Source organism: Pongo pygmaeus, chromosome 1, assembly GCF_028885625.2.
Source record: "Pongo pygmaeus isolate AG05252 chromosome 1, NHGRI_mPonPyg2-v2.0_pri, whole genome shotgun sequence".
Classification (NCBI taxonomy): Eukaryota; Metazoa; Chordata; class Mammalia; order Primates; family Hominidae; genus Pongo; species Pongo pygmaeus.
Window position 1 is genome coordinate 122633660 of NC_072373.2, and position 20732 is coordinate 122654391.

General features: G+C 38.5%; 1 protein-coding gene across 1 annotated transcript; it reads right to left on the reverse strand.

Annotated features, from left to right (window-relative positions):
- Positions 1–14998: 14998 nt before the first annotated feature.
- PRMT6 (protein arginine methyltransferase 6) lies at positions 14999–18900 on the reverse strand. Its single transcript, XM_063652417.1, has one exon. The coding sequence runs from the start codon at positions 17583–17585 to the stop codon at positions 16458–16460; it is 1128 nt and encodes a 375-aa protein (XP_063508487.1). The 5' UTR covers positions 17586–18900; the 3' UTR covers positions 14999–16457.
- Between the last annotated feature and the right edge of the window lie 1832 nt (positions 18901–20732).

Genomic DNA, 20732 nt, shown 5'->3' on the forward strand with positions numbered 1-20732 from the left:
TCTTTAAGGAATCTCCACACTGTTTTCCATAGTGGTTATACTAGTTTACATTTCCACCAACAGTGGAAAAATGTTCCCTTTTCCCTGCATCCATGCCAACATCTATTAATTTTTTATTTTTATGTTATGGCCATTCTTACAAGTTTCTTTCTTTTTTTCTTTCAATTATCTAGTTCAGAAAAGTCTCTTCCAACCTTTGTTAGATTCTTAAATAGCTTGATTGCCTACTTGAACACCCAAACTCTTCCTTCAAATAATTCTGATGTGATTGAAAAGTGTCAGAATTAAATAATATAAAATTAATCAATATTTGTTGAGTACCTAGTACATCTAATAAATGTGTTAAGTAAGTAGAAACATACCCAAATAATAATAAACATCAATCTTGAATTAACTGCCATGTAGTTGAACTATCCAAATATAACTAGCAATATCAAGTGGTATAGAAGGGGGTCCCCAACTGGGGTGGTAATGATTGTTGATTACCCAATTTAGGGTCAAATATGAAACATGTAGTTAAATTGTTTGCTTTGCTTGAATTGAACAAAAAATTTGAACAATTCCATTTGTTGCACTGAAATCAGTGAATTAGAAGTTCAGTTATTACTAGTAAAACAGCAACAACAGCAAAAGCAGCAAAAGCTAAGTCTAATGGCATCAACATAGACAGTGACCTGTTATTTTTAATTGTAAAAAACGGTGACCTGCTGAATGAACGTAATACACTTTGGGGTTAAGTCTCATTTCAAATGATTATTAATTGATATTTTTGCCTTTGTGGAAAATTCTAGATGCCTTAAACATAACAGATCTTTAATCCATGATGATTAAATTGAAATGAATCTTACAGGAAGTAAGTTCAGGAGACAAAGCAGGAATTGGGACCTCCTATTTAATACTCTCCTAAATGTCCCATTTAGTTTACATATTCATGTTTACACATACAAATTTTATAGTATAAGAATTAAACTGTAAGTCAAATAAATCTGATAGATTTGGGGACAGTGTTTTTAATGTCTGTGTTTTAATCCGTTTTTCAGGAAAACAGGAATACTAGTAAACTTTGTCTCTTCTAAAGGACAAGTTGTAAGAATAATTTCTTTTAACCTGTGAAAGAGCTTTGCATTATTCAGAAGCAAAATATTAATGTTGTTATTAATGGGGCACAGGCAATCATAGTAGAGAACATTGAGAATTTAGAGATGCAATCAGATGTTATGCTATTAAAACAAAATTAGTAGAAAATCAACCTGTAGTTGATATTAGCCACTTCTAGAAATTATTCTTTCCATTCTTTAGGGGATACTTTACTAATACTCTTGGATCAAGTTATATCCTGGATTAAATCAAGGCCCAGTTCACTTCTGTGAATCTAATCGAAATAATCAAAATGTTTTCTGAAAAACTGCAACCTAATTGATTGTATTTTAACAATCATATTATGCTTTCCCAGTAAAGTTATTTTTTTCCTAAGTTAACTATTTCATGCTTCTCACTCCATCCAAAAGGAATAGATTGAGACATATGTCCTTTCCATGATAATACTATGGTTCTCTTCTTTGGGCACCAGAATTGAAAGATACTCCTACAGGTTTACAACGCTCAAAACAGAATTAAAGCACATGAACTCTTCATTACTGGCACACAACCCCAAGTTCTAAACCCTCAAGATAGTGGTGGAGAATCTCAGCCCAGGACCAGACATTGTTTGTCTTGTTTGTGCTGGCAGAGATGAATTTGAGGCTAGGCAGTTCTGAGCTTTCAGATATTGGGATATCATCTGCTTATGGTTTGGGAGAGGATGGGAAAAATAAAAATAAAAATTGTTCTGGCTGGAGCACAGCAGCTACTTTTGGGGGCCCTAGGGTGTTAAGTGATGTCAGTTCTTAGAGGAAAATGCTTACCTAGGGCTAAAGAGGGGAGTCTATTATTTTTACATACTATCTATCTCTAGATTATTACAAAGATTAAATATGCAATATATGTGCACTCTAAAGCACATACAATGGTTTTTGGCTCAATAAATGTTAGTTATTATTCATTGTTTCATCCAATTATCCTCATAATCAGCTAATATTTTTAATGCTTTGCAAACAAAAGAAATGCACGGCAAACAAAAAAAGAAAATACAATTTCTGTCTTTTGAAGCTTAAATTTTTGTAGGAAAGAAAAAAAAACAAATGAAATAATTACATACTGTGTAAAATGACATGAATTAAAGAGGCTATTTTGATAAAGCATAATCACAGAGGGGGCATGTATGCTTGAGTGATTAGGGCTATATCTTTGTGGAAATGACATTTAAACTTAGGCATAAAGAATGACGAATATTAATATGGTAGAAGTGTTCTAAATGAAGAACATACAGAGCCCAGAGAGCTTGGCATATTCTGGGCACTACCAGAAAGCCAGTGTGACTTTAGTGCCCTATGCAGGGCAGAGAAGTGGATGAGATTTTGGGGGAGGTGAAGTGTAGATGAGGCCCGAGAGGGTAAGATCTTGTAGATCATGATATGAAGTCTGGATTTTATTTTAGGTCCATTGGGAAGATAGTAAGGAATCTAGGAAGCTGTTGTGATTGGCTTGATCAGAGGATATGGTGACACAGATGAAGGTGATGGTAGTGATGACAAAGAAGATTAACTGGTTTCAAAATATATTTTGGTAGTAAACCCCTCAGTGTTTACAACAGATTAGATGTGGGGAAAGAAGTAATGTTAGGAATTAATACTGACATCTAGTTTTCTGGCTTGAACAAAGAGGTAGGTATCAGGGTGCTGTATATTGAGATAAAAAAGCTTTGTGGAAAAACCAGCCGTGGAGGAGGAAGAGACAACTGAGAGGAGACAACTGAGATATTGTAGAAAGAAGAAAAGGGCTTCATACTTGTTCACTGCAATAACTGTAGAGAAAAGGAGTTTCCAAAACAAGATTCAAGTTTTCTAAAAATTTAGAAACATAGAAAAGTATTTCAGTAAGTTTTCAACCAGCTTCATATTTGAAATACCATATCTAGCACCCTAGTCATGTTGCTACACTGACTGAGGCAGCAACAGCAAATGTTATTATGACAGCACACTCGCTCTCCTAAAAGTTAAGGGTGTGTCAGTATTTCCATTATAAACTCCAATTTTCGGGGACTTATAACTTGACTATTTTAAAATCACATCAGGCTGAAACTTGCAAGTAATAAAACATTTAAAAAAATAGATTTAGTGCATTTTTGTCAAGATCAACTTAAAGTATTGCCGAATTGTTCTGAAATAAAGCAACTTTTGGTAATATATTAAGATAAATGTTTAATTAAAAGCACTTTTTACTTTAAAGTTTTTGCAAAAATTACACTCTATAATACTGCTATATTTCATACGTATAGATTAGATATGGTGGAACACAAACATTACATTGAAGCAATTCTAACACATTATGCCAGAAGTTGGCATATGTATTGCAGTTTGGGATGAATTTCTTCCTGATAAAACTTGCTGTAAATTGGTTAAGGTTCTTCTGAGGAACAACAACTTGTTCAATTTTGTTTTATAAATAGATATTTTTATTATTGTGCCAAGCAGAACTTAGTCTCAAAGTAATTTTATTTTATTTTGTTTGAGACAGGGTCTTGGTCTGTCGCCCAGGCTGGAATTCAGTGGCAAAATCATAGCTCACTGCAGCCTTGACCTCCTGGGCTTAAGCAATCCTCTCATCTCAGTCTCCTAAGCAGCTGTGACCACAGGTGCATACCACCACACCCAGCTAATTAAAAAAAAATCTTTGTAGAGGTGGGGTCATGCTTTGTTGCCCAGGCTGTCAAAGTTAGTATTCAATTAAAAATATGCCATCTTCAGCTTGAGATACAATATTCTGATTTCCTGTTAGTAATGGAATTTATTAAATGGATTTTCACCTAATTTAAGTTCACCTAAGGCCTTTTGTAAAATTGGTTAGGCCAGGAAATCGGCCTTAAAGTATAAAAACACTTTCCCTCATGAGGAACCTGAAGAAACCCAGAAAATGGTATATAATGGAAACAATTAAGTACTAAATCCTAGGCAAAATGGGGGATGCAAAGATGAATAAGAAATGTGCCCTGCCCTTAAAGGACAATAAAACAAAACCAAAGCAACACAGGCAAGACCCAAAAGAGTAGAGCAGATTGCTTTCGATGGAGAGATGAGGAAATACTTAGTATGGGAGGTGGCATTTAAGCAGGATCTTGAAGGTCGAATATGGAAAGAGAAAGGGAGCAGATGAGCGCTCTAGATAGGCATAGCAGCATGAGCAAAGCAAAGGAGTCAGGGAATTGCATGACAATTTTTGAGATGATAGCACCATATTTTTTCAGGAATTGAGCCACATTTGCCCAATAGATGTTGCTTTATGGGTTCGTTTCCAGAATTTCTACAAAGTATGTGTGTGTGTTTATGTGTGTGTGTGTGTGTGTGTGTGTGTGTGTGTGTGTGTGTGTGTATATATATATTTTTTTTTTTTGAGATGGAATCTCGCTCTGTCGCCCAGGCTGTAGTGCAGTGGCGCAATCTCAGCTCACTGCAAGCTCCGCCTCCTGGGTTGAAGCCATTCTCCTGCCTCAGCCTCCCGAGTAGTTGGGACTACAGGCGCCCGCCACCACGCCCAGCTAATTTTTTTGTAGTTTTAGTAGAGACGGAGTTTCACTGTGTTAGCCAGGATGGTCTCGATCTCCTGACCTCATGATCCGCCCTCCTGGGCTTCCCAAGGTGCTGGGATTACAGGCATGAGCCACTGCACCCGGCCTTATGTGTATATTTGACTAACAGGGTACATTAGTTGAATGTGAAACGAACTCTATTGGGTAGATTTCTTCCTCTTTCCTCCTTTCTCCTTTCCTCCTCCTCCTCCTCCTCCTCCTCCCTCCTCCTGCTTCTTCTTCTTTATTATTATTATTATTATTATTATTATTATTATTATTTTGAGAAGAATCTCGCTCTGTCATCTAGGCTGGAGTGGCGCAATCCCGGCTCACTACAACCTCTGCCTTCCGGGTTCAAGCAATTCTCATACTTCAGCCTCCTGAGTAGCTGGGATTACACGTGCATACCACCATACACAACTGTTTTATTTATTTATTTATTTATTTATTTATTTATTTATTTTTGGAGACGGAGTCTCGCTCTGTCGCCAGGCTGGAGTGCAGTGGCGCGATCTCGGCTCACTGCAACCTCCGCCTCCTGGGTTCAAGCGATTCTCTTGCCTCGGCTTACCAAGTAGCTGGGACTACAGGTGCGCGCCATCAGGCTCAGCTAATTTTTGTATTTTTGGTAGAGACAGGTTTTCACCATGTTGGCCAGGATGGTCTCGATCTCTTGACCTCGTGATCTGCCCTCCTTGGCCTCCCAAAGTGCTGGGATTACAAGAGTGAGCCATCGCGCCCGGCCAATTTTTGTATTTTTAATAGAGACAGGGTTTCACCATGATGGCCAGGCTGGTTTGAACTCCTGGCATCAAATGATGTGCCCACCTTGGCCTCCCACTGTGCTGGGATTACAGGTGTTAGCCGCTGTGCCCAGGCTGTAAGCTTTAAAATAAATATTTATTAATATTAATAATAAAGAATAAAAAGACAAATATTTATTAAGAAAAAAATCAATCCTTTAAGAGAAGAGCAAATGTCAGACTATGTCAGAAATAATATTTATTCATCATTACAAAGATCGCATCAAAGTTGGCTTGGGCAGAAAACTGATATGAAACAATACTTTTTCTGGTTGGGTACCAAACACTTTGGGACACTGAGGCAGGAGGATTGCTTGAGCCCAAGAATTTGAGATCAGCCTGGGCAATGTAGTAGACCGTCTTTCCAAAATAATTTAAAAATAATTTTAAAATAAATAATTTTTTTGAATCGCAAGCATTAATGATAAATTTTGTTTGTTCTGCTTTAGCTCAGACATTTTATCTCATCTCCTGTATCTTTCTTCTGAACATCTGTTGAGTTTCCAAACTCCTAACATTTAGTGAGAATATTACTTATGCTGTAGTCTGCCACTGTTGTTTCGATCCTCTCCAACATTCTCTACTCCTCTTGCATTTTCTTTTCTAACTTAGGCCTTTTTTATTTCTCTTTCTTTTACCATGAAAATATACCTATTGCTGTTTTCCATATATTTTCTTATATGTAGCTTTCTCTCTTTCTCCCATCTTACCTGTTATTAAAATTATACTTTCTTATATTTCTGAAATGCTGAGGTATGTGTGAAAATCACTGATTCAACTTATGCTAAAAGTGAAATCTAGTAGTATTTATTGCATGGATTTTATGGTCTTGCATTGAAAAGAATCTTTACCTCAAGTTGTTTAAAAAAACTCATAAATTTCATAGGGATTAAGTATCTGAATTAAAATTAAATAATGAAAATGGATGACAATTTGGGAATATGTCCCTCACCTTTGGATTAGGAGAAGGCTTTTTAATTAGAAAAGAAACTGATAAACAATAACAAACAAGATTAATAGATTAGAGCAATAAAAATATGAAAGTTCTGAATGACCAAATATTAATGAAGTAAAAAAAAAATCAAATGAAAGCATGATACCACATGATAGACTATGCCTAATAAACAAACAGCCCCCCAATAGCCATAAAATCCAATAGAAAAATGGGTAAAGCAAGTAATATATTCACAGAAAAGGAAATATAAATGGACAATGAATATAAAGAAAGATGCTCAACCCACCAGGAGTTAGGGTAATAAAAACTAAAACAAGAAGCTAGTATTTTTTTGCCCATAAGATTATCATAAATAAGATTAATAAAATCCAGGTGAGTGGGTGTATCACAAAACAGGCTTTCTCTTATATCCTTGTTAGGAATGTGAATTATACGACCCTTTTAGAAAACAATCTGCCAGGATTTACTAAAATTAAAAATAAGCAAATACTTAAGGGAATCTAGCCTAAAGATGCATAAATATCAGTACACAAAACAATAAATTTGCATACCATAAACTTTCATATTGCTATTATCAATAATAAGTTATTTGTATATGTATTGACTTCTTGGGATACTTAGTATGTGCAGAGTTAAACTGAAAAAAAAACAATTTCCAGAGTAACATGAATTATATGTTTACGTATTTGTAAAAAATTATATAAATATTTGTAAGTAAGTTTATGTAGTGGAAAGATATACTGAACTGTGGAAATAGGGAATTATTAACTTTTTCCTTCCAAACAATTTGTTTCATTCGCACTATATTAATGCAGCTTCAAAAACCTAATGAAAGAGGGACACAAAACAAATGTGTCTATAACTATTTTAGAATGTAAAGGAGTCTTAAAAAGGACATTTACCACTATAGCCATATCCTATCAGCGTTCCAATTACATTGCTTTATATCCTTTGCTTTTTTCTTTCTTCTTTTTTCCATATCTGCTCCCCCAATGCTTTCATCTCAACCCTCAGCATTGCACTGGCAACCCTTTGTTGGGTGACCGTCCTTAGCCTGTGGAACCTGCGATGCACATTCATGTAGACAGCCAGGAAACTTATGTCTCCCCTGGGGCAGTCATTAACGAATGACTGGCAGGTGAGAATGTAGGAATGTTCCAGATTTTTTGCTTCTTCACTGGATACATTCTGAGGCGTGATCCATCCTGCAGCCAGAGTATCTCTGTGAGATTGAACATTTCTTGGGAATTTGCTGGACATCACACTCTAGCCTGGCTTCCCATTCCTAGTCTCATTTGCCAACTACCCTTCTGCCATTTTCTAGGAACACTTTTTGATAACACTTTTACATGTATCTTTATCTCAAGGTTGGCTCCTGGAGATTCTGACCTAAGACAATGACAGTCGGCTTTAAATGCCTACAGATGTCACTTTAACTCTTGAGAGCCCAGGTATCATGGTTAGGTCATTTACTTACACCATGGCCTTGGACAAGTCACCAAATTCCTTCATGCCTTTGTTTTCTCATCTATAAGATAGGATTGATAATAGAACTACTTCATGGAGCTATTTCGAAGAGTAAATAAGATAATGTGCTTAAAATTTATCTAACGTGTTAGGCACTCAATAATAATTAAAAATATTAACAAAGATGCTTTATACAAGTATCATGACTGCTTCTCTCTAGGTAGGTTGAGGCCTGTCTGACAAAAGGAGGCATTTCCTTTAAATGGAAATTTATAATAGATTTGGAGTCTTCCTTAGAATGAAAATCACTCTTTATAGAACATTATTTTATTATGTATAACTCATGTGAAGTAAATAAAGTTAATATACTATTGATTTTAATGGAACTTTGCATGGTTTGATTAATATACCATTATTGCATAAAAATATTCTACATGCTGAGTAGTAGTGGCTGCATTAGAGTATTGTTTGGTGTAAAGTTTCACCATATGCTTTTTTCACAACCTATCCCAGTGAATGCACTATTATTTGGTATAAAATAAATCAGATATAGTGAATAAAAAAATGAAAAATTATAACCCATTAACAGCCATATCACATATGTTAGCACTGAATAATATATCATTTTAATGTTTTAAATAACATTACTATTTATGGGGATAGTGCAATGACCACTCTATGTCTGGTTTTAATTTTTAGAACTTTGTTTATAGTAACTCAATCATTTTATCTCCTATCTGTATATGGATTTACCATTCTGAAACTTTACTATAATATTTTTCTTTGACCCAGTGCCAAGGTATTAATTTATATGTAAACCTATCTTATAATAATGCCTGGGCTCTATCAAGTATCTTTGGTTGGGGTTTAAAGCAAAGCTAACTAATATTTAATTTTATTTTTACAAACAACACATTTCCCGGTGATTTATAATTTCATTTTATATTAAAATCCTCTTGTAATTGTTGTCATTCTCTCCTTGCTTTCCTCTAATTATTTTGCCTAGAGTAAATTCTTAATTATTCAGTGACTGGATATTTAATCTGTGGATTTTCCAAATACTCTCTTTTTAATTCTTTTACTGTTCATTCTAAAGCATTTAAATGTTTTTTATTTTTATAATTTCACCAGATGATAAATGATGGTAGAGTGAGAAGTTCATATTAAAATAAGCAGTTTGCCCTTTTAATAAAGATTCCTGGTAAAAAGTTTGATGCCAATGAATGCATAAAATAAATGTTTTAATCATTTGTGGACTGGAATCCTTTCACCATCCTATATAACTTAAAGTCAAAACTCCACAGTTTGCTCTTAGAAAAATTTTATAATATAATAAACATATTACCTTTAATTATATAATATATGTAATTAATATATAATATACAACATAATAATTTTACCAAAAGCAAAGTTGCAAGTGTTAAAAAGAAAGCCTAATAGTCACACCACTCCATACCACCTACTAAACTACACACAGCTTTCAATAATGGGGAGTGGAAAGTTTTCTTCACAAATTTGAGAGGATTAAGTAGTTCTTACATAGAAAAGTCCTTGTATAGATTTAGAAATTAAGCTGAAAAGTGAGGTTAAGGACAATGTCAAATATCAAAATAAGCAACAGCTATGTCAATCAAAATACTGTTATAAGCCCATGATTTAAGGAAGGAGAAAATTACCTGAGGAAATTGTGACGTAGGCAGAAAGTATGCATAGGGATCCTACTCATCATTTATATGCTTCTCTCACTCACTTTAGGCTTTTTTTTGGCCCCAAGATGTTTTAATATTACCCTGTGACTGTGGAAAAACAGCTATTGTCCCCAGTGCCCTCTATCAAACTACTTTTTGAATGCAGGTAACTGTACTTAACTATTTTCCTTTCACTCTACACAGGTCAGAATTTGTATTCTCCCTTCCTATTAACTTTCCTGTTGACTAAAATAACAAAATTAATTCATACTAAAGTGTGGTTACAACCTTCCCTTCCCTTCCAGAAAATTTTCACTGAAAAGAAAAGATTTTTAAACCCAAATGGAATTCTGAATTACTTTAATTTCTAGAAATTTCACAAAGAACAGAATGTTTTGTTACAATGCGTGTTTCCATAAAATCAATGAACTCAATTGGCAAGTAGAATGACATCAGTATAGAATGTAGCGTTAGCACCACCAGGTAACAGTCACTGAACACAAAATATATTGATGCAATTGACTGCAGCACCCTACTTCTTCCTATTGGCTCATTCTGTCTTAGAGATGTTTATTAAGCCTTCTCTCTGTCTTTGTGAATTTTACTTTGTATAAATCTTCCTTATTTCCTTCCATCAAGCTATTTTTATTTATATTTACTGCAGTGTTTCTTTATTAAAAATTTATATTTCTTAACTAGTTTTATTAAAATTGCTATTATTTTGTTAGTACTTTTTTGAGACAGGGTCTTGCTGTGTCTCCCAGACTGGAATACATTGGCCCGATCAAGGGTCGCAGCAACCTCAACCTCCTGGTCCCAAGCTATCCTTCCAGCTCAGCCTCCCAAGTAGCTGGGACCACAAGCATGCACCACCATGTCTAGCTAATTTTATATTATATTTTATTTTTTGTAGAAATGGGGTATCTCTGTGTTGCCCAGGCTGGAACTCCTGGGCTCAAGCAATCCTCCAGTCTCGACCTCCCAAAGTGCTGAGATTTCAGGCCTGAGCACACCGCACACTTGTTAGACTCTTGGTTACAAAGTTACATATATTTTGATGGTTCACCAAACCCATTTTTCCCTTAAGCTTGTTATTTTTATAATTTTGCAGAATTTTGGGGGTTTTTCAGTAACATATATCACATGATTATAGGAGTGTTTGTAAAGTATTTTAAAAAGTGTGGGGAAAATATCCTTCCATCCTACCTCTTCTTTTTGTCCTTCCTTTCTTGCAGGAGGCAGCCTAGAGAGAGAGACAAAGGAACTTTTTTCCTTCTCTCAGCATCCTGCATTTTAAGTGTCTGTTATAAGGGTTTACTCAGTCAACTAAAATCACGTGCCTCCCCCTACAGTTATTATCAATAACGATAAACTTAATTACCAAAGGTTCCAAATGAGTACAATTCCGATGTCACTGGTCATGTCTTAAATTTTACTAAAATTCTCTTAATTTTAATCAGGTCCAAGGTTCTTTGTTTTGAATGTCTTTTCCTATGAGCATGTATAATATTTTGAGAAATAGTCTCCTTATATCATCTTCTTCCCTATCACTTAAATTGTTTTGACACATTTTGGAAAAGGTTTGGAAGTCTGTAACTCTCCTTACTGTTGTGTTTAAGATTTTAATCAGGGCCTGTTCTAGGCTTAGAAAGTCCTGCAGAACATTTAGTTTCCACAAATTGTCTTCATGTCTCAGATTTTTCACATAGTCTCTTGATTTTATAAAATGTAAAATGCTATAAATTTGGCTAAACGGATGAGATCACTTCAGTTATCCATCGATATGAACAATGTGATGAGACACCACCTTTTGTAGGAAATAATGGGGACATATCTCAGAGTCTTCTGGCCTCCTTATCCTCAGAGCTCCTGCAGGTATTCCAAAAAGTAGGAAGATATTTTCATGCCAAAAAATGTAGAAGAGAATAAGGCTACACACATTCCAACAAAACATATAATATTTATTATAAATGACAGAAGATAAATCAGGAAAAAAAATTGGAATATAGAAGTGGAGCCAGATGTAAAGTAAAAAAAAGCACAGCGAAGCATAAATTGGGCTCAGCTCTCTAGTAGCCAATGTGAAAATGGTCATCTATGCAATATACTGTGTTCATTAGCTGAAACAAACCAGTTATTTAGAGGACATAGACTTACTTTTGGAACTAATAACAGAGACTTTTTCTCTGAGGATTTCATGATCTATGTGATAAGTAATATTTTTGCACTTGGGAGTTTTTTGCACTAAGGATAAGCGGGCTGGCTCTTCTCAACCTTGCTTCAACAGATTTAGTCAGAATGATGTTGGGACTCAGAAAATACCCCAAAATGAAGACCTCGGAAGCAAAAGTGTTTCTCTGATCTTCTCTTGCCCTCCTGTTTCTCAGTCCAATTCTCCCCTTAGGCTAGCCACAGAAACTAGAATCGCTTTTCCCCAAGGCAGGTCATAGACACCAGAACCCCCTTTCCCCAAAGCCAGTCGTAAAACCTAAAATCGTTACTCACTTTCTCTCTGCCTTTCTATACAAAAACTACTCATAAAGAAATTCTGTGACCTACCTTCTTTGACTATGGGTTATAAGACCCTCATTCCAGAGATGGTGTTGCCTCACACCAAGAAGGAAGAAACGCATGCTCAGAGAGGGCAAGAATCTAGACAGACAGGCCCTGCTGGGATCCCCTGCTCAGTTTGTTAGCATGACATCATACCCTTTTTGTGCAATCTTATTTCTACATAGTTATCCATATTTTATTGAACCTCAGCATAAAAATGGACACTTCCTCCTGTATCTTTGGGTCTTCATTCTGAGGGCTTCCGTGTGTACACATTATTTAAATTTGTATGCCTTTTCTCCAATTAATTTGCATTTGTGAGTTGACTTCTCAGAGAAACTTCAGAGGGCCACAGAGAACTTTTCCCTTGGCCCTGACGGTCTTTCCAGGCTAAGGATGCAAATTACTGAATTGATATAGGTAATTTTATTTCCCATACTGCATACTAGTTTTTAGAGGGTAGAGTTTGCTTATCATAGAACTTGAATGTTTTATAGTTGGCGTTTATTAAATCATGAAATGAATGGATAAAAAAGATGTACATATGGGAGGAGGGGGGCCTCATTGACTGATTCATCTCTCCTCAGCATTGGGTGGTACAAAGTGTGAAGATGCTAACAGGGCTGGCTGTAAGCAAAACGTTAGCCAGTTTTGTGTGCTGGAGGTGTCTTTCATACTCACCTTTTTAAAACTCCTTCTGCCCACTTTTAGCCTCATCAGATGCCTCTGCTCCTCAGCACCAAGCACCTGAGTTCATCTACCTTTGCTACTATTTTGAGGAGTCAGTTTTCTGGGGGCCTCAGAGCGCCACATTTGACTAACCGTTGGGAAAATGGGTATGGGGGTATTTATGTCAATGAGTGCCTAGTAGTTGTCAAGTGTGAGATCCTATACACTGAAAGTGGTTCTTTGAGGCCTATGAGATACATCTTAATGAGACTTCCTTAAGCTAAGGACATTTCCCATTCCTTCATTCATCAAACAATAAAAACTGTTGTCACTCATTCAGGAGGTACGTACTTCTGTTTCTTTTCTTTTTTTTTTTGAGATGGAGTCTCGCTCTGTCACCCAGGCTGGAATGCAATGGCACTATCTCTGCTCACTGCAAGCTCCGCCTCCTGGGTTCACGCCATTCTCCTGCCTCAGCCTCCCAAGTTGCTGGGACCACAGGCGCCCGCCACCACGCCCAGCTAATTTTTTGTATTTTATTAGAGACGGGGTTTCACCGTGTTAGCCAGGATGGTCTTGATCTCCTGACCTGGTGATCCGCCCGCCTTGGCCTCCCAAAGTGCTGGGATACAAGCGTGAGCCACCGTGCCCACTTTTGTTTTTAATTGAAGCAGGCAAGATTAATATAATAAACGTGAATTTTTGTTTGGAGTTAGGAATTAAAAGCCAAGAATTAGCTATGTAACCTTAGGCCAAGTCCTTCAGTATCTGTATAACTCTTGTTCCTGGTATGTAAATTGAGTTAATTACTTGCCCTTTCTAACACGAAGACCATCCCAGTCTTTAGCCCATTATCATTTATTGTACTTACCATTTTATCTTATGAACATATCATTTGAAGGAAGAAACTGTGTTTTATCGGTTTGTATCCTAAATGCTTATCACAGTGACTGTTACATTGTATACTCAATAAAATGTCCATTGGTCCAATGAATTAATGAAAATATTTGTAAATTTTCACAGTGCAAAATAAATGTAAGTTGTTTGAGGGAAGCAGGTCGAACTTTACCATGTTTTCCTCTCCTTTGGGCCTGGTAGTTCCTGCCTGTGGTCCATGGCACCAAGCAGTCAGTACCAGTCCATACAGACAGATTGGACAGTGCCTGGATGTAGATACATCTTACACCTTCATCCTTCTGGAGGTGTCCTCACTCCAAAGGTCTTGAATTCCCTTTGGATCATTTGGTGTACAGTGTCATACATTGCTCCTCACGTACAACCACATACTGTTGAATACCTGTAAAAAAATCAAAATGTTGAATATTTATTGTCACACGTTTTGCATGCATCCAAGTGCTCCAGGTTTATGACTTTTCCCTAACTACAACACTGAGGATTTATTGAGATCTTATTATATACCAGACATTATGTAGTCACATGTATTAACTCATTCTATCCTCACGTCTATGACGTAGGTACTATTGTCATCTCCATTTTGCATACGAGAGGAATTTCCTCCATTTTGAAGGAAAAAAAGGTGTTTAATATTTTGCCCAAGGTCACAAAGAGTGGTGGAGCCTGGGTTCTACCATGGGCTGTCTGGCTCCAGAGTCCAATTTTGTAGCCATTATGTTATGCTAACTCTTGACTAATTGCTTCAGTCGCTGTATTTTTATAATTCATTTTTCTTTTGGAAAGGAGTAATAAAAATCCTGAAGCTTACTTTAACTATGGAATACATACGCTTTACTTCTATAGTTCCTCCAAGTTTTAACTGAGGTTCCCTTTATGTGCTTATACTGATAATGATAACTCTATAGTATTTATCAAATATATAAAAAATAGAATTTGGAAGAATGTTCTCATTTATCACTTAGTAAAGGAACTGTTAAATCAAGTTTTTTTAAAAAACAAACCAAACCACCAGAAACCTACTCAAAATCACACTAAAACTCTAAAGAAATATTTGATTTAAAACATAGAACACCTTATAAGGAGCTCTATTTTCCCTCTAGCTTAAGTCTAGCTTGCTGTGACTGTAGCATTTACATGAGATGATCACTATCTTAGCATCAAAATGGTGACAGTTATAACTGTACTGCTTGCTACTCAATTATCTTGTAAATTGATAATTTTGTACATGTATGTCTCTCCATGATGGAAGATCTTGTGTTATATACAACCAAAGTTTAGCAAATTAGTTTTTATACTCTAATACTTTAATATGCAATGAATAAAAGGGCAGAAAACTCAGAATTACAATAAATGTTAGGCTATTTCAGAACACCAGTTTTTCACACCTATTTTCTTAGCATACAGAAGCTCGAAAATCATACATTAAGCATAGTTTGAATTGTCCTGAAGTTATATTCTGAAGGGGCTGTAACACTTAAGAACTAAAAATATTAAAAAGGCAAAAGCATTGTAACTCATAGCACACAAGACTTTTTACTTCATCTATAAAACGTGAGAATGTCAATGTTTTATTGGCTACAAGGATAAGGAGGGAAACATCAATGAAATAAATTTGATAACAAGATTCACACTTCATTACAAGTGATTTTCCTAAATTCACAACTTTCACATTTGGCTGAGTGAAAGAGAGAGAAAAAAAACAAAACAAAACAAAACTGAAAAGGGAACTTTCACTACTTGTAAGTAGGCCAACTCACATGATCCCTCCAAATGAGAAAGTTTAAATGAGAATGAGTACACTTTTCTAGCTGGGAAAATATTTTCCTTAATTAAGTGAGTTTAAATAATTTACCCATGGTGATGAATAAGCCCTTGGGCTAGGCTCAGCAACCTCCTCTACCAGCCTGTTTCATAAGAATTACACAAATATTTTTATGGGACATACATGAAATATTTGTTTTTTGGTTGTAATAGTAGAGACAAGAATTTTTAAAAATCCATACTATTTCTTTCAGGTCTCTCTCCTAAATGCACCTTCTGAGTTTCTTAGGTATGCTGTACGATTACAAAGTCCATTTTACTTAACGGATTAATGTGTTCATCAACTTTAGCACCCTATGATGTATGTGGTCAAAGTAATGAGAACAGGGTTATTTAAACTGCTTCCTCATATCCTTCCCCTTAATTACGAGTAGTGAAGTTTACTTAGAAAACAATGAGGAAGAAGTACCATAGCCTACAGGCACCTAGGGAGGGGGAATTAATTCAGACTGAGAAAATATGGCTCTGGAGAGATACTAAAGTCGTACTGGAAATGTATGAAGTCTAAATGAACCCTTTCTCCCCAGCTTCAGACTTAGATAAGGTGTGAGGTGTCAGGGATGTGCATGGACCCTTCAAAAACTGACATTTTCATCCGTGTTCTTCCCTCTCCCTCCCCCGCAAAACAAAATATACGGAAATACAAGTGTTTGGTACTACATGCTTTTGAGGCTTAAATGCCCAATAATAAGCACGCTGTATCCGTTGTTGAGGGGGATCACTTTTTAAGTAAACATCACCAGAAGAATCTCTTCAAATGGAGCATGAAGTCACTCTCCCTCCCTAGAGGCTATGAGGGAAAACGGAGACAGATATTCCCCCTACTTGCACGTGGAATCTCCCTTTCTCCTCCGACCTCGCTACGCCTCTCCCACGCAGGTCAGGCTGCTTTGGGAGGTAGCTGGGAGAAAAGGCAACGCTCAGTCCTCCATGGCAAAGTCTTTGGTCTTCTCCTCCTGGTCTCCCACTTTGTAGCGCAGCAGCACGCGCAGGCGACGGGGGTTGTCCCGGGAGGGCAGCAGCGTGATCTCTCCTGAAACGTCCGTGTCTTGCTCCACTTGCACCGGCTCGTTCAGGTAGAGGAGCGCCTGTTTCCAGTGCGTGGCCGGGTGAAAAGGCGAGGTGGACAGCACCAGGGGTTTCTCCGACTCCCCTCCAGGGAAGGTCACCTGGAACCAGATGGCAAAGCCATGCATGGGCGCCGAGCCATAGCAGCTGCAGCGGAAGCGCCCGCCCACTCCGGCCTCCAGCTCCTGCTCCAAGCCGGCGCGGGAGAGCTCTAGCTGAGCAAAGCGCTGCGGCCGGGCCAGCACGTCCTCGCCGGACAATCCCTGCACAACGATCTCTGAGTGGCCCATAAGGCAGCGCGTGGCGAAGCCCTCCAGGCAGCTCATGTCCACACCATAGTGCTGCTTCACCTGGCTCCAGAAGCCCAGGCGCCATTCCAGCATCTGGTCGCTGATGGGGGCTATGAAGAGCTCGGCGGAGGCCGGCAGGAGAAGACCGCCCTCCTTCAGCCATTTGGTTCGCGCGTGGAGGACGGAGCTCAGCATGGACTCGTGTAGGAGTCCGTAGCCCATCCACTCGCTCACGATGGCATCCACCTGTTCTGGCAACTCCACAGTCTCCACCGGTCCCGGCAGGACGTGCACCCGGTCCTCCAGCCCATTGAACCGCACCACCTCCCGGGCCTGTTGCCAGATGGCGCTGGCCTCTACCGCGTACACGCGCCGGGCCCCGGCCTGGGCACAGAAGATGCTCAGAATGCCGGTGCCCGCGCCCACGTCCAGTACCGTCTTGCCTCGCAGTGCTGCCCAGTTCCGAAGGATACCCAGGCGGTAGGCATCGGTGCGGACGCGGTCCGCGATCATCTCCTCGTGGACCGAAACGTCCGAGTAGCACTCGTAGTACAGCTGGTCCCGCTCCCGCTTAGTCCTCCGGGGTCGCTCCAGGGCCGCCTCCAGCTCCGCGCCATCTTCCTCTTCAGTTCCCTCCCCTCCTTCGCCGCCGCCCCCCGACTCAAGCTTTCTTTTCTTGGGCTGCGACATCTTGGCCGCTCTGGCCGGCTCCCGGCGGGCGTAGCGCGGCACGGCGCGGGCTCCAGGAAACGGGGGCTTCTGGGATTTGTAGTGCGCGCTCGTCCTTCCTACTTCCTGCGGGGTCGCCCGGCCGGCAGCGCGGAAGGTCTCCGGTGCCTGCCCACGGGAGCTGTTTTGTATTGCTCTTCTGGTGCCCTGGCATCCCTTTTCCCACCCACGACGCCCACATTCTGAGATCCTTTCATTCCCCCTCCCACCGTTAGCTCCTCAGTTTTTTGCTTTCACTCCCTTCCTGAAGTAGACACGCCCATTTAAGACTAATAATCCACCTTTGTTTCTTCTGCTGAACTCACCTCTGTTTTTTTTGTTTGTTTTTTGTTTTTTTTTGAGACGGAGTTTCGCTCTTGTTTCCCAGGCTGGAGTGCAATGGCGCGATCTCCGCTCACCGCAACCTCCGCCTCCTGGGTTCAAGCGAGTCTCCTGCCTCAGTCTCCAGAGTTCCTGGGATTACAGGCGCGCGCCACCACGGCCGGCTAATTTTGTATTTTTGGTAGAGACGGGGTTTCTCCCTGTTGGTGAGGCTGGTCTCGAACTCCCGACCTCAGGTGATCTGCCCGCCTCGGCCTCCCAAAGTGTTGGGATTACAAGCGTGAGCCACCGCACCCAGCCTAACTCACCTCTGGTTTTATTCCACCGAATTAACATGGCGGCACCATCCACCCACTACCGCCTTAACTGGACAATTGTAGCTCTTAAAGTGCTCCAGCTGTGGCAATTTAGAAATTGCACTACGCATTTCTTTTATCTGTATTCAGTGGAGTTAGAGTGCAAATGTAACAAAATTAAAACCTAACAATGCAAAATCTTGGTTCTGATTGCAGTATGACTACTAATTAGTTGAGTGATTTAGGGCAAGTAATAGAACTTCTCTGGCCTTCAGTTGCCAATTCACCCACCAGCGAATCTTCATTGCAGTTGGGGAAGAGCTATGTTTCTGGTTCTACTTAGAAGAATAGTTACTTGGCTTTCGGCCCTGCTCTGATAATTCTGTGGCTTTCTCAAGAGTTAAATCCTGAAAAGTGCAGACTCAAGAGCCATGTGATACAAGCAAACTCGTTGCTAGGTGTATTCTATATATATATGGATTTTTTTTCTCTCAGAAATAACGGAATCCACTTCTTTTGATCACTTTCTTAATGCAATTCATTTTTTCCTGTGTTTCCTTGTCTGGGCAATATTGACACTCTCCTCTTTCTCTTCTATTTTTCTTGCAGTCAGCCATCAGCTGTTACTCTTTTTGTTGTCCATAATGGAAATAAAATATATTTTTAAATATGTGTGGCATCTATATGAGTGTCCGTGTTATTAACAAGGTGGGCATAATTCCATTTTCTGCCAGCTTAAAAAAAAGTCACACAGAGGAAAATGGACTTTTATTTTCTTGTGGTCTTGAATTATGTCCTTGTAACCAATAGGCCTGTATTCCTTGTCTGGGATCAAAGTTCTTTCATCCTATTTTCTCTATTAATCTTTCATTAGCAGAATAGGCTTATTGATGTGGCATCCTTAGCTGTACTCTACTTCTAACTCAAGACTCTCCATCCTGGCCGCTCATTAGAATTCTCTAAGGAGCTTTTTAAAAAATACCGATGCCTGGGTCTACCTCAGACCAATTAAATCAGAATCACTCCAGTGGAACCTGGGCTTCTAGTTTTTAAAAGCTCCCCAGGGAATTCTAATGGGCAGCCAGGGTGAGAACAACTGTTTCTCACTAAAATGATCTTAGTTAAATCTCGCTTCGTTATTTTAATTGGGTAAATTATATTTTTTTCAGTGGCCTGGGCTCAACCATTTAAGGCTAAAAACCTTGAAGCATTTCTTCTCTTTTTCTGCCTTGGTTTAATATCTTAAGATAATTGAGGCCCAGTGTAGGACATCAGATTAGAGTTGTAAATGTGACCACTTTAATGTGTTACTTTTATTAATAGGTTGTTACTTAGTGTATACTTTTGCCATTCTTTCTTTCCTCAAAATGTAACCTTTTCCTTTTAAATACATTCATTCCTTCACCCAATTTTCAATTCACTTCCTTATGGTCTCTTTTAAGAAAATTCTGAATATAAGTTTCACTGGTTCTACCTCCAAAATATATCTTGAATCCATCTGCTTTTCTCCATTTCTATTGTCAACACCCTAGTTTAATCTTCCATATTTACTTGCCTGAAAATTAGTCTCCTAAGGGATCGCTCAGCTTCTAATCTCAACCCTATCTAATCCCTTCTCTACATAGCTGAAAGAATAAGCTTTTATAAAACCCATTGGGCCATGTCATTCTTCAGTAACTTCCCATGTTAGTTACTGGAACAATTCAGTAACTTCAGGTAACTTCCCATCTCATCTCATACCATTTTTCCCAACTCTTCACTGGGCTCAAGATATACTGGCTTCTAATAACACATTTCTTTCCTGTGTCAGGTCTTCGTGCATACACTCCTGGTGCTGCGAAAATTGTTTTTCTCCTTAGCACTTCACTTTAATGGCTTCTTCTCATCCTTCATGTCTCAACTTAAATGTTACCTCATGAAAAAGGCCTTTCCTGGCTTCCTTAAATAATATTTTCAAACCCAAGACACTATTTTGTTCCCTCCTAGCATTCGTTATTATCTGTATGTATTTAATTAATTTATTTGTTTTCTATACAATATCAACTCCAGGAGACTTGGACTTTTGTATTCCCACTATTGTAGTCCCTAGCACTAAAACAGAACCTGGCACATAGAAAGTGCTCAATAAATAGTCTTGAACAAAATCTATTGTGGATGTAGAGAGTTTTGCTTCGTTAGTTCAGTGTGACAATGTGACTTGGTAAACTCTGAGATAGATCCAGATATAGATAGAATGTAGAATGCTCCCAGAAATGAGAATAGTATAAATTTTAAACACTGTTAATGCTTCTAGATAGAATAATGGTAAGCACCAAACATTATCCCTAGAGCAGATTAAAAAAGGTCTGTGGCACTTTCCTTTCCTGCACTTTTATTTGATATAGAGAAGGAGTTCTTTACTGATCTTTTGTGCCATAGTGAGATGTTTTAAGTAGGAAAGGAACCTAGATCATAGCCCTTCCCTAAGCCGTGCAGCTCAGCAGCAAACCAC

What these genes read in the sequence shown, in the direction of transcription:
- PRMT6 (XM_063652417.1), bottom strand. Translation starts at nt 17,585, where the DNA reads ATGTCGCAGCCCAAGAAAAGAAAGCTTGAGTCGGGGGGCGGCGGCGAA.